The sequence below is a fragment of the Onychomys torridus genome, chromosome 4 (assembly GCF_903995425.1).
Source record: "Onychomys torridus chromosome 4, mOncTor1.1, whole genome shotgun sequence".
In the NCBI taxonomy this organism is placed as follows: Eukaryota; Metazoa; Chordata; class Mammalia; order Rodentia; family Cricetidae; genus Onychomys; species Onychomys torridus.
The window spans coordinates 43542228-43556809 of record NC_050446.1 but is presented as its reverse complement, the minus strand read 5'-3'; the positions used below and the strand labels follow the sequence as shown (position 1 = coordinate 43556809).

Below are 14582 nucleotides of genomic sequence, written 5' to 3'. Positions count from 1 at the left end.
TGACTCAAGACTACACATAGAACCTCATCTCTTTCTCATTTTTTCAGAAAGAGTGAACTTCTACTACTTGGAAGGGGAGAGATCTGCTCTCCTCTGCGGCAACAGGACAGACGCTGGGTAGGTAGGGCTCAGGCTTTCTTCTAACATGTCATCACTTCCTCATCCGATGAATATTTGGTTTGCTGCTATTCTCAGTTGATTTTTTTTTTTTTTTTTTTTTTTTTTTTGGTTTTTCGAGACAAGATTTCTCTGTATTGCTTTGTGCCTTTCCTGGAACCCACTCTGTAGCCCAGGCTGGCCAATTCTCAATTGATTATATTTTCTTACTTTGTTATCAAAGCTATGCAGGAGAGCTGTCTTATTCTGTCTGAGGGTTTCTAGCAAAATCTCATTGATCACAAGTCTTAGAAACAACATAAATGCATTCATCAGTCAGGCAGACTTAAATCTTCAGATCCAAGTGGCCAATAATTGGCTATGAGCCTTTGCTCTATTGACACATAGAGGGTGCCTTTCGGGTTTGCATCTCAGATTTCCTCTGTAAAAGCTTTAGCCATACACATGAGACCTCAGTATGACCTATTCTGTCAAAAGGCCTACCTCCTAATACAATCACCATGAGAGGTAGAATTCCAACATATTAACTTGGAGGAAAAGCAGAAGTGTGTAGTATGGAATGCCATTAATTCAATTTTCCAGAAAAGCAATAGGCAGATTTGTAGAATAACTCATTCTCACTTAAGAAGCTAAAAAAATTACATGGATGGAATGCCAACAAAGATCTGATTCCTTTTCAGTGAGTCCTAATACCAGCAATTAACAAAGGATGATAAACCTGAGCTCTTTGGATGTGAGCTTTTTTGTATCTACTTATTTATTTTACATCTCAGCCACTGTTTCACCTCCTTCCTCTTCTCTCTGTCCCTCCCTTTCCCATCCCACCCTCTGTTCCCACCCCCCCAAATCCACTCCTCCTCTGTTTCTGTTTAGGAAAGGGCAGTCTCCATAAGTCACCAAAACATGGAATATGAAGTTGCAATAAAACTAAGTACCTCCCCATGTATTAAGACTGGGCAAGGCTACCTGGTTTGAGGAATAGTGTCCCCAAGGCCAGTAAAGGAGTTTGAGACAGCCCCTGTTCCCACAAACAGACCAAGCTGCACAACTGTAACATATTGTCACCAGAGAGGCTTCACCCAGCAACTGATGGAAACAGATACAGACCCACAGCCAAACATTAGGCAGAGCTCAGAGAATCCTGAAGAAGATGGTAAGAAAAGATTGTAGGAACCAGAGGGGTCAAGGACACCACTAGAAAACTCATGCAATCAATAACCTAAACTCATATGGGTTCACAATGTCTGAACCAACAACCAGGGAGCCTGCATGGGACTGACATAGGTACTCTGATATATGGTTGTCAGCTTTTAAAAAGAGAAACACTGAAGTTATAATGTTATTTTACTTACTTGGTGTCTATATGCATGTTAGATATGTATTTTACATTAATAAAATTACCTTAAAATATTATTAGATAATTATTCAGCAATTTAACATAATTCTTATGTGTTGCTAACATGAACTCCTTTTATTACTTATATACTAGAGGTATGTGCCATGGCACACATGGAGATCAGAGGACAACTTGCAAGTGTTGATTCATTCTACTATCATGAGTCCAGAGAAGTGAGCTTAGGTGACCAGGCTGGGTGGAAAGTGAATTAACCCATACAACCATCTCACTGGCTGCATCCTGTAGAGTATCCTGGAACAAATAAGAGAATAACAATAAGCCACTGCCAGCCATGTGGACTTGGCCATCGTCTTTGTTGCTTTGCTCTTAGTTGAGATGTGCCACCAACCCATAGGCTCCTTTATTTCATTCTTTTTTCCCTTTACATTCTGTAAATTTACTGAAGCACTAGGGAAGAGGAAGCACAGTTGTATAGTCTATCTAACTTTGGGTGATTCCGAAGTATTATCATGTAGCTTCCATTCTATCCTGAAATCCAGCTTTTGGTCCCTTCTCTTTATAGCATCATATTCAGTAACCCTCCACTTCAAATATAATCCACATGTTTTATGAAGGCATCTGACTATGAATATTGACAACACAATGTTATATTTGAAGGCAATAAATAAAAATAACACGGAGTCTTAACTTCTAACACCATCGTTATCAGCATGGCAAGGTACCTCAAATTAGTTGATGACTGTAACAACAAATTTGCCTTTGCTCTGACTCTTAGGACTGAAGTCCAAAAAACCTCAGTACACAAGTGCTTTTAAACTACTGCTTCACCCCTTATGTATCTAAGGCACATAACTTGGCCAACTCCAAAATAATGTCAGGGAGAAACTACACAAAGCCTTGTATAGAAGAAAATAGCATTTATTGAGCCAATACTGTAATGAGCCATGCTACTCCAGCCTTACATAGATAAAAGTTTGAGAACTCCCTGAAAGGGAAGGAAATAAATATTTAATGTGCTCTTTTCCACAAGTTCTTGCTCTGCTTTTCAAATATTAATGTGACAAATGTTTTCTCACCCTCAAATAATGGAAACTGAGGGTCTGAGGTGAGCTCACTTGAAAATTAAGCCCTCAAATATTGTAATTTATTTTTACCAGTGCTATTTTCTAATATTTATACTTTCACTATGACATTCAGAGATTTTCCAATCCTTCCACCCTCCTTTCTCTCTCTCTCTCTCTCTCTCTCTCTCTCTCTCTCTCTCTGTCTTTCTCTTTCTCTCTCTCTCTCCCTCTCTGTCTCTCTCTCTGTCTCTCTACTGTGTTATGGTGTTATAGCTTGACCTCAAGGACTCAAAATGCTAGACAAACAGTTTACAGCTGAGCCACAGTTTCAGCTTCTTCAATTTGATTTTGAACAACAAAAATTATTAATAATAACAGCACATTATATTCTTGAAACTGGTAAGTATTCTTGCGATGGTCATTGTAGATATGTGAACTATGCATATATTAGCCTAAATTAGCCATTCAACAATGTATAACTGTATAAAGCATATATGTGATAAGTATATACATTTTTGTCAGTTAAATCAGTCTTTAAAGAATGGCTCCTTGAAAGCCAATTTGAGAATACTTATCAACTGATTTTAGTATTTTCTTTAAAAAGACAATTTTTACCTTTGTGCAGGGGATAGCTCTATGCTGTTGGGAAGAGCGTGGATAGTATTTGCAATTACTGCATTGCCTGAAAGTTACTTGATTGTGGACATTTCTTCCTTGTTATTTTTTTTGTCTTCTTTAGCCAATGTCCTGAAGGTTATGTGTGTGTAAAAGAGGGCAGAAATCCTGACAATGGCTTCACAAGTTTTGACAATTTTGGTTGGGCCTTACTTGCTTTGTTTCGATTGATGACCCAGGATTACCCTGAATTGCTTTATCACCAGGTAAGAAGAGATAACCTGAGATAATCTGCAGATAGCATAATCTGCAGATGTTAAAGTTATCCTCTCCATCCTTGCAGAATACAACCCCAAATGTAATCAAGTTGTTAAAAAGAAATTGTGAAATTGTGTCTAACACACACACACACACACACACACACACACACACACACACTCACCTAAAGACAGAGGGGGTGGAATTTTGTGAAGATGAATTCAAGGACAGAGCCAAGAACCATAGCTACTGAATGTGAAACGTTCCATCAATTCCTGTGATCTGTCTGTGTTTGGTCTTTAATAGTTCATCTTTACAATGCTCCATGGTCAACTCACAGACCCTGGTTTACAAGGGTCTCACGTAGGACATTCCAGCTTTTCATTGTTGCCAAAGTGATACAATTCAATAGTGGGAACACTCAGACTTTGGATTCTGATCTTGTTCCTTGCATTCTAATACTTTTTCTGCACACCGGGCTGTGGCAGAATCCTCAGCACTACAAGCCATACAGTCCCAGTAGAAACAGCCATCTGCAGTGGTGTATGTGTCATGCTGAGCTATAGTATTTGCCTGGTAAAATACAATAAGCACATATGCAGCATATACACTTTCAGTCCTGCATGAATCTATTGAGAACATCTGATTACCTATTTAATATTTTTACCTATTTTTATATAAGAAAGTAAAATTTGAACAAATATAATAAGGTCTCCAAATTTCCGAATGTACCCACTGGAGCTCACTTTCTTGCTCTAAACGCCATAATGCTGACCTCTTTGATATATCTGATATTTACAAAGTGAATTTCTAGGTAATAATTATTGAGTCAAAATAGTATGAGTCTATGAGATTGGGCTTCATTAAGTATTAATTTATTAAGTGAAATTTTCTATTTCTTTTTATGCTTTCTACTTAAATATTAAACAGTGCAGCAGTGGTGATGACAGAAGTCTTGTTGTTATGAACACAATATCCAAATTTTAAGAATTTGCCCTCATCGCTAATTTTGTGTAGCAGTGTCTCAAGAAAGGATGACACTTGCTACAATAAAGATTCAGAGTTCCCTTAAAGACCATCTTCGTTACAGTGAGTTATATGATGGTATTTACCAAAGCAGGAAGGTAATAGTAAAAGATAACGGAACAAAGAGTTGTCACCCTGAACTCTAACAGTTTTTTAGAGTAGAGAATATTCTTCTTTTAAACACATGTTGTGTTGAGAGAGCTGTTTCACTTGGTCAATATAAACAAATGTCTTGGGCTGGAGAGATGGCTCAGAGGTTAAGGGCACTGGCTGCTCCTCCAGAGGTCCTGAGTTCAATTTCCAGTAAGCACATGGTGGCTTACAATCATCTGTAATGAGATCTGGCGCCCTCTTCTGGCCTGCAGGCACTCACACAGACAGAGCACTGTATATGTAACTATGTAATAAATAATAATTTTTTAAAATGTCTTATCCCCCTGAGAAAGGGTGCCCATGATAGACCAAAATCCACAGTTCCTAAGTTATAGAATTTCCAGAGTCTACTTGGACACATATACCTTTAGGGCAGAATTATATATAGATTGCTTGTATACAGTACAATAGAGAATGGCTATGGTCTTCTACATTGTCAGCAGTCAATAGGTCTGATAGAGAGGGTCTCTTGCAAATAGTCTCTCAAGCTTTGGTGAAAATGACAGTAGTTATGTTTAAAGAATAGGATTCCATAACAACTCACATACCTAATATGCTTACTTCTATTATGTCTGAACTATGGGTACACATGGAGTCCTTAAAATTTATAGGATCCAGTCTGCAGAGATTGTTCAGTAGATTACTTTCTGGTCTTCCAAAGGACCTGATTTTTTTTCCCCAGCACCTTTATTAGGTGGCTTACAAACCCTGTATTTCCAGCTTCAGGGAATTTGGTGCTCTCTTCTTATCTCTGTATGCACCTCCAAGTATGTGTAAAAACACACATGCAGACCACACACACAGAGAGAGAGAGAGCGAGAGCGAGAGAGACAGAGACAGAGAGAGAGAGAGAGAGAGAGAGAGAGAGAGAGAGAGAGAGAGAGAAATGAAAACTAACTAAAAAAGTCTTTTAAAATGATTGAATAGTCATCTTTGTTTTACATCTAGTATCCTCCTATGAGTGAGTACATACCATGTTTGTCCTTCTGAGTCTGGCTAGACTGCTACACCACTCCAGGGAGGCTACCTAGAAAATGGGACCCTAGGAAAGACACAGGGACCACCCAATGACAGAGAAATGGATGAGATCTGCATGAACAACCTGGACGACAGTGGGAGTAATGAAGGGCAAAAATTGAGGGAAAGAAAGCTTAGGGGATCAGGAGATCCAGCTGGATCAAGAACAGAAAGGGAGAACAAGGAATAACAGACCATGATAAATGAAGACCACATGAGAACAGGAATAGGCAGAGTGCTGGAGAGGTCCCCAGAAATCCACAATGATACATCCTCTGTAGACTGCTGGCAATGGTCGAGAGAAAGCCTGATCTGACCTACTCTGGTGATCAGATGGCCAAACACCCTAACAGTTGTGCTGGAACTCTCATCCAATAACTGATGGAAGTGGATGCAGAGATCCTCAGCCAGGCCCCAGGTGGAGCTCCAGGTACCCAATTATGGAGAAAGAGGAGGGACTGTAAGAGTGTGAATTGTTGAGACCCAGATTGGAAAAAGCACAGGGACAAATAGCCAAATTAATGGAAGCCCATGAATTATGAACCAAAGGCTGTGGAGCCCCCAGATGGATCAGGCCCTCTGGACAAGTGAGACAATTGAATAGCTTGAACTGTTTGGGAGGCATCCAGGCTATGGGACCAGGACCTGTCCTTAGTGCATGAGCTGGCTTACACAGGGACACTTTGCTCAGCCTGGAAGGAGGGAACTGGACCTGCCTGTACTGAATCCACCAGGTTTAAATGAATCCCCAGGGGAGTCTTGGCCCTGGAGGAGATGGGAATGGAGGGGAGGGGATAGGGGGAAGGTGAAGGTGGGGGTATGAGGGGGGAGGACAGGGGAACCCATGGCTGATGTGTAAAATTAAAACACAAATATAATAATAATAATAATAATAATAATAATAATAATAATAATAATAAAGAAAAAATTATTGAATAATGCAATGCATTTTAAGCATAGGTTGATAATGTATTTCTAAATGGAAATCAAGCATACTAAATATATATAAAGTAGAGTTGTATTCTGAGTATCTTATTAGCTTGTTTGTTTCTTGTTTTATTATTTTTGTTTTTTCTTTTGTTGTTGTTGTTATTTGTTTTTTTTTTTAAGACAGAGTCTCTCTCTGCATAGCTGGCTGGCCTGGAGCTCTCTGTGTAGACAGGCTGGACTTGAACTCATAGATATCTACCTGTCTCTGCTTCCTGAGGGCTAGTGTTAAAATGTGTGCCAAAAAAGTTATTAATTTCTCAAGTAACATATTTTTGTTGTGTAAACTGGTTTTCTAACTTTATTATGGTAGTGTTTACATTTTCCTTTCCTACCATTTATGACAAGTGCCTGTGCTTCTTCCACAGCACTCAGAGCTTCTTATTTCTAAAAGCGTCTTGCTACTTTGCTAAATTACCTTCTCTCAAAATCCTTTTTTATTATGTGTGTTCGTCTTTGGACTTTTTGTTCAAAGCCCATATGTATGATGCAGTAACATTTAAGATATCTGCTGTGTTTGATAATGAAATAAGACTTTTCCTAAATGGTCTTTTCTTGTACTTGTTTACATGTATATTTTAAACTTCACAAAAATTATAGTTTTCTTCCATCATGATTAAAAGTCAAATTCCCTTTTGGACTTTCCCCTCATGCCTTTCAGAGAGAATGCAGTGTACTCATCCTCATAATGTGCCATTTTAAGTATTTTTCAGATATTTCCCTCATTAGGCTCATTAGGAAGCAAGCTTTCCCAAAAGAATTTTGTCTTATATTAATTTAGGAAAATCAACAGTAAGTGAAATGTTATGAACTACATCAATCTGTATAGTAATGAAGCCCTTGCTTTTTTTTTTTTTTTCAACCAGGAATATGTTTAAAAAACTGTCTAGTCAGCATTATTGTAAAGTCAACCTTATGCCTCTTCAAGTAAAAATGGAACAGAATCTGGGAGGAATTCGGGCTTAGAGTCTACTCATGACTTTCATTTCTGATCCCTGCATCTTTATTGTGCAATTATTGCTAATTTGATGGTAGATTTTACTTATCATTTCTCTAAACTCAATTGTTCAGTGCTTGGGAAATTTTGTAGTTGTTCCCAAACAGTACAGCTCAGTTTTATGCAATATTCTGTTTGACCTACTTATTTCTTGAAACACATTAGGACAGACATGAGCAAAACATTTCTAGCCCTCATGAACACAGTTGAATTCACCAGAATAGTTAAAGTTTATTGTGGCTCTACAGTATGCTAAGGACTCTGCCTGCTTGCATCATTTTATCCTCATACAAACCCCAAGAAATCAGCTCTAGACTAGCCAATCTTATCCTGAAACCTAAAAAAAAACAAGAATTTCCCCATTACTCTAGCAAAGACATATGGTTTGAGTCTAGATAGGTGGTGCACACCTGCAATGCCAGCCACTGAGGCAGGAGGATTTTAACTTTGATACTAGCGGGCTTGAGCTGTATAACAGCTCTTACATTAAAAAAATTATACATATTACATTACACATGTGTGTGTGTGTGTATAATTTAACCTATATTATAATCATATATTAAAAATCTAATCTATCCTAGATCTAAGATTGTGAACAGTATTTCCAAAGACTGACTATTATATGCCTATTGAAAATAATATTAAATATCACACACAGGTGTTACTGGATAAGATAAGAAATGTATGATTGTAGATGTAACCATCTTTTTTAAATAAGAAATACAGAGCCAAATGCAGAGTTAATAGCCCAAGAGGTCAGAGCAATAGCTAAGAGCTAAAAACCTTACCCTTCACTGGCGCTGCTGTCCTTCCTCTCCACAAGAGACCTACTTCCTGTGTGTCTGTCCTTTATATTGACTTTCTGTTCTGCCTTCTCATTGGTTGTAAACCCAACCACATGACCTCCTCATCACTGTCTGTACAGACCTCTAGGTCTTCTATGATTGATATTGAGATTAAAGGTGTGTGTCTTCATGCTGGCTGTATTCTTGAACACACAGAGATCTGCCTAGATTTGTCCCCCAAGTGCTGGGATCAAAGGCATGCACCACCACTGCCCAGCTTCTGCTATGGCTTGCTATTAGCTCTGACCCCAAGACAACTTTATTTATTAACAAACAAATAAAATCACATTTCAGAACAAATAAAATATCACCATATTTCCCCCTTTTTTAAAAAAAAGGAAAAAAGTGATAACTAATATAAGAAAAACTATATACAAAAGTATAATAACTATATACCATATATACAAGCAATAAATACCTAAAAAACTGTTTAGTTTGTATTTGACAAATTCAGAGAAAATAATTCCATTATCTATCCTATTTTGGTAAGTCCAAAATGTACCTGATTCACTTTCTATCCTAACTTACATTACTAACAGAACTGTCTTATAACATCTTTCAAATTTATATACTTACACCTCTTAGTAAGTTTCTTTTCTGAAATTCTTAACAAGGAAAACTATAACTATAACTAACTAATCTTCAACTCCCTCAGAGACCCAAGAAGGAAACAATATTACCTAATAAAAAATAAAAACAGGAAGTGCATGCAAGCAACTTCCAAAAATAAAAAAAAAAATGTGAGTTGAGAGAAACAGCCAGCTGCCTGGACAGTCACCTGAGGTTTCTCCACAGTGTTGGGGCATCATCTTCAGCCTATAGGCTTAGCATATCTGACAGACTCATTTTTGAACTAGGATGTACACAAGGTCAACAGTTCGACCTCACATTTGGTGAGAGCAGTCCATGTACCAGAAACACCTGAATTCCATTAGTGTCATGTCATGATTCAGGACTTTAAATTCTGGAAATTGTTGATTTTTTTTTTTAATTCAGCCCTCCATTCTTCTTGGCTGTGTGTGTGTGGCTTTATCTCAGCATCCTGTTCCTCTCTGCATCCCTCTATTAAATGCCAGTCTACTATTGAGAGGTGTGAGCTTACCCTTCAAGTATAACGATTTTAGCTGCTGTTCCACTGTACATCAGAAGCCATTTGCCCACTCCCTGTTCAGCTGCCTTTGAAGAAAAGGGCACAGTACCTTTTCCAGATTGTGAAGGCCACTTCAGGGATGGTGCTATATTGTCCTGGCCTCAGAAGATGCCTTTTGTTAAAGCCACAACCACACCTGTCTTGGCGAGAATTGGTAGTCCTTTGTTTCGTGTCCTCTCTGTCCTGTTTGTCAGCAGTCGATTCAAGGATACTTTGTTGTTCAGTGGCTAACTTTTGCCACAATGAAAGTTAACTCCATGTGCAGTTTCTTCAATGTCCATATTTTCTCTGAAGTAGATTGGTACTGCCAGGAGCCGACATGTCTCATAGTCATAACAAAAAAGAAAAATTTACTAAGTTATTAAAACATTTTAAATGCCAGCTTCTGTAGATCTCTGAAGGGTTTGAAGATGACCTGTCTATCTAAAATATATCTGTTTGATCTTGAAAATACACATAATATGACTATAAGTACGATTGCAATATCTAACTACTAACTTTCATTTCTTTATATCCTAATAGTTGGCAATAATAACATTCAAGGATCAGCAAATTGCATTACATTGTTAAATGAACAGTATAAGTACAATATCTTGAACAAGATTAGAATTATATGTATGGTATTTTCTAACTAACTAACTAACTAACATATATATATATATATATATATATATATATATATATATATATATATTTAAAATTTGTATACAATATTAAAAAATCCAATCCAATGTAAAGTATTTAAAACTAGTAATTGTCTTTTTCTTTTTTATGGCTTGCTGTTAGCTCTGACTCCCAGGCAACTTTACTTATTAACATACAAATAAAATCACATTTCAGAACAAATAAAATATCACCATATATGATCCTTATTGTCATTGACCTGTAGCAAATCCTAGACTGTTTACTCCTGGCCACTGAATGGATTAGTGTTAATAGCAGCTACTTAGTGGTATAAATATGTAATCAAATCATGAATAATTCTCTAATATACTAACAGGTTATTAAAATCACTTTTTAAAGACTAACATGTTGTAAGTAAATGACACTGTCAGAATAAATTTGCCACTTCTTACTATTCTAACTTAACCATCTTTAGCCATAAAATATTTTCTTTAGATAATATTTTTCTATTCAAATGTATGCTTAAAATAAAAAATATTTCATTTAGTTATATTTATATACATTTAGTCGGACATATATCAATTGTATTTTCTAAATTTGCTTTGATCTAACATATGTAATTATTGTGAAATCAAAGATAATCAGGTTCAGTTCAGAAATATAAAATTCTATATTCAACTATCCATAAATATTTTTTCTTGTAATTACATCACATTAGTCTCATTTATTCTAGTCAGTTTTCCCTAGAGACTTCATCAGAAATAGGCTCTAATAGACTGAGAAACACCTTTCTTATTAGCCTGAGTTTGCACATTGTGAATTTTCCATAAATTAATGAGCAGAAAAAAGGATTTTTGTAACACATTTTGAAAGTTTCCTATACTTATAGAGAGAAAGCATTTTCTGTATTTGGTATTTTCCAGCTTCTTTATTGCACAGGGCCAATTTTTTCTTTTGGTGTGTTTACTCTGGTAATGAAGACTTGAATCAAATGTTCACCCAAATTGATGGAATTCCTAATTTTATCTCTTCATTAGATAGCATATATTTTATACCATATGTATATATTTAAAACTGAAGTAGTTTTCATTTATTTCTTCAGGTAGTACCTAAAGACATGAATTATGTTTTGATTATGTTGAATTTATGAATAAATTACTTTTATAAAAAATTATTTTTCATCTTAAATGAGGAAAACATAGAAAGATAAGGACAAATAATAGTTCTCTCTTCTGTGCCCCAACCTCTCCACAGATCCTTTATGCTTCAGGAAAAGTCCACATGATATTTTTTGTTGTGATCAGTTTCTGGTTTGCCTTTTATATGGCCAGTTTGTTTTTGGGCATACTTACTATGACCTATGAAAAGGAAAAGCAGAGAACTTCTGAGAAACCCAGAGACATGGAACCTAAATTTCAACAGACTATGAAGGAACACGAGGAAGGAAATGAAGCAGCTGAGGTACAAATTTATCATTTTAAGATTCATAATATTAGAAGAATTTCTCAAAGTCCTGGAGTATATGGCCTTCTGACAGATGATCATATTTGTGTACTGTACACTATCAGGGAAAAAGGTGCTTTTGTTGGGGCTGGAAAGATGGCTAATCAGTTATGAGCATGTACTGAGAAGTGAGTGCCATGTCTAGTATCCATATCAGTCAGCACTGAAACTACAGCTCCTAGGGACTCTGATATTCTCTTCTGGACCTCACAATCACATGTATCCAAATAGTACACACACACACACACACACACACACACACACACACACACACACACAAATACTTCATTAAAAATACAATAAGTATTTCATAATGTGGTTTCATTAAAAGGAACTCACTTTTGCTTTCTTATTTCACTAGCCTTCATATACTTCTTTCTTAATATAATGTGGTAAGAACAACCAGTGTATTTGAATATTTCAAATGTATAATTGTTGACCCATATTTGCATTACTACTGTTGAGAAAGTCTTAATATGTTGTCTTCTTATAACTTGACTTATCCTTAATAGAAACGTAATTTATTAATTTGAACTTGTTTTAGATAGCATATCAGAATTATCTTTAAACTGTGTGTTCAATTTTGAATAATGACTTCCTCAGGTTTTGCTATAAAATACTTAAGAATTGTTAAAAATACAGTGCTAAAGTTAGAAAAGCAAAAAAAAAAAAAAAATTAACCTCTGGCCTACTCAAGAAACAAGTGACATCATGATATATGAAATAATTTTATCCATGGATAATTAAATCCATGACAATAAAAGCTAATAATATTTTAAATCCCCTAGTCTCATATTTAAATAATTTTCCAGATCATTAGGCTCCTATAAAAATTCAGTCCGGTCTGTGAATCTGAAGTTATTAGCAGAAGTGGTGTTCAGGAGATTGTATACAATCCTTTTTAAAATGAATATACATTTGTGAATAGGAATGAAGAGTCAGAAGGATGCAACAAGGAGTTGTTTATGGTATTGCAAGTGGTTACACCTCTTCCGTTAAATACTTTACAGCAAGACTGGAAATTGGTCAAAATTGAGACAGAAAACAAAATTTAGAGAGGAAATACATTTGGGAATTCTTCTGTTGAAAGAGAAAATAGTTAGGGGAAAGTAGAAGGCAAATCAGGGGTCTGACATTAGAAATTGGAGGAAGGTTATCTCAGAGCTTTACTAATACAAAAATCACTTCTGAGTTAAAAGCAGCTTAAGACTAATCCCTCCATACATGTAGTGATCAACACTGAGTAGTCTCTGGGAAATAACTGTACCCTAAGTAGGACTTGAATAACAAAATGTAGTGTTATTCAAGTGCCCAGTGACTTCATAGACTCTTGAACCCATAACATGCATGCCAATGAACAAGAAGCAATTATGGAGTGTATGATCAAAACATGTACAAAAAGAGGCTATTCTCACTCATAAGTAAGTAGTAAGGCAGGAAATTACAAAAGCTTTCTGTCTCTTCAAGTCCCAAGACTTGAGACTGAATTCATAGAATCTGAGGACATGTTGATTGTGTAATTTGTTTTAAAGAGGAATTTCAGAATCTCAAGAGCTTGCCACTATGTCTCAATGGACCCAACAACTTAACAATACTTCTCTTATTCCCAGATGAAGTGTTCTATTAGCTCTGATTATGAAATAGCTCTGATTATGAAAGAACTTTGGAATTTCCCTGTTTCTTCTTTCACTTTGGTAAAATTTAGTTTTAATAAAGCTTTCCTGGTTTTTATTAAAACGTTTCAGTTACAAAGACTAACAAAATCCTAGAACATTTCCCATGTAGAGTTTTCTGGCCAAAGAAAGTAAAATCCATTTTAATAAGATCTCTTTTCTTTCCCTTTGTATTTATACATAATAACATGCCAGGAGAGAAGAATTCACCTACTAAGTGACCTTTTGAAATGGGTCAACTTCCAGTTGTAAAGATGGGATTAGAAAGAGATAGTCTACATGAGACAAATTCTCAGACTGGAGGAAAGCTGAGAATTTTGTTGACTAAATACACAATGGTACAGTCAGATAAATGTGGGCTTCAGTTCACTTTCACCACATAATAGATGCATGATATGCATAACCCTATCAATCTTGGAAACATCAGCTTCTTTATCAACAAAACACATATCATATATATTACCTGTTATACCAGGGGTATAAAGCCCAGAGGAAACACACAGAAAGCACTGTGCAGTGCTTTAATTTTTTGTTTTAATTTAACAAAGATATATTTATTTATGTTTCATTACATTTCCTTGATTTTTTTAAGGCAGGGATTCATGTAGCCCAGTGAGGAAGCTAGGCTGGCCTTAAATCTCTGTTCCTCCATCTTTCTCTAAAGTGTGCAGTCCTGGGCCCCAATGTGGATTTCTGAGCTCTAACTCCAGCTTCATGATGACAGCCGTGGCACATTCCAGAACTTTGCTGAGGGGCTATGTGCATTAGTGTTTTGCCTCCATATAAGTATGTATATCTGTACATCATATGTGTGACTGGTGCACACAGAGGACAGAAGAGAACATCAGAACCTCTGGAACTGTGTGGAGAGACAATTATTAGCGGCCATGTGACTGCTGCGAACAGAACCTGGGTCCTCTAAAAGAGCAGCAAGTGCTCTTAACCTCTGAGCCATCTGTCCAGCCTCAAACCAGACTATTTTTGTTTTGTTTTGGTTTTGGTTTTGGTTTTTCACGAAAGGGTTTCTATGTGTAACAACCCTGGCTGTCCTGAAGCTTGCTTTGTAGACCAGGCTGACCTGGAACTCAGAGATCTACCTGCTTTTGCCTCCTAAGTGCTGGGATTAAAGGTGTACTCCACCATGTCCAGCTTCAAAACCAGCCTCTTAATTCATTTATTTGAGGTGAAAAGTAGGA

The 14582-nt window shown here is 36.5% G+C and overlaps 1 protein-coding gene across 1 annotated transcript in view; it reads left to right on the top strand.

Moving 5' to 3' along the window:
- Positions 1 to 14582, top strand: part of Scn7a (sodium voltage-gated channel alpha subunit 7) — a 90379-nt gene that overhangs the window by 38617 nt on the left and 37180 nt on the right. The window contains exons 8-10 of the mRNA XM_036183641.1: positions 48 to 117; positions 3278 to 3419; positions 11465 to 11671. Of these exons, the coding sequence (XP_036039534.1) occupies positions 48 to 117; positions 3278 to 3419; positions 11465 to 11671 (419 nt within the window). The remainder of the gene's footprint in view (positions 1 to 47; positions 118 to 3277; positions 3420 to 11464; positions 11672 to 14582) is intronic.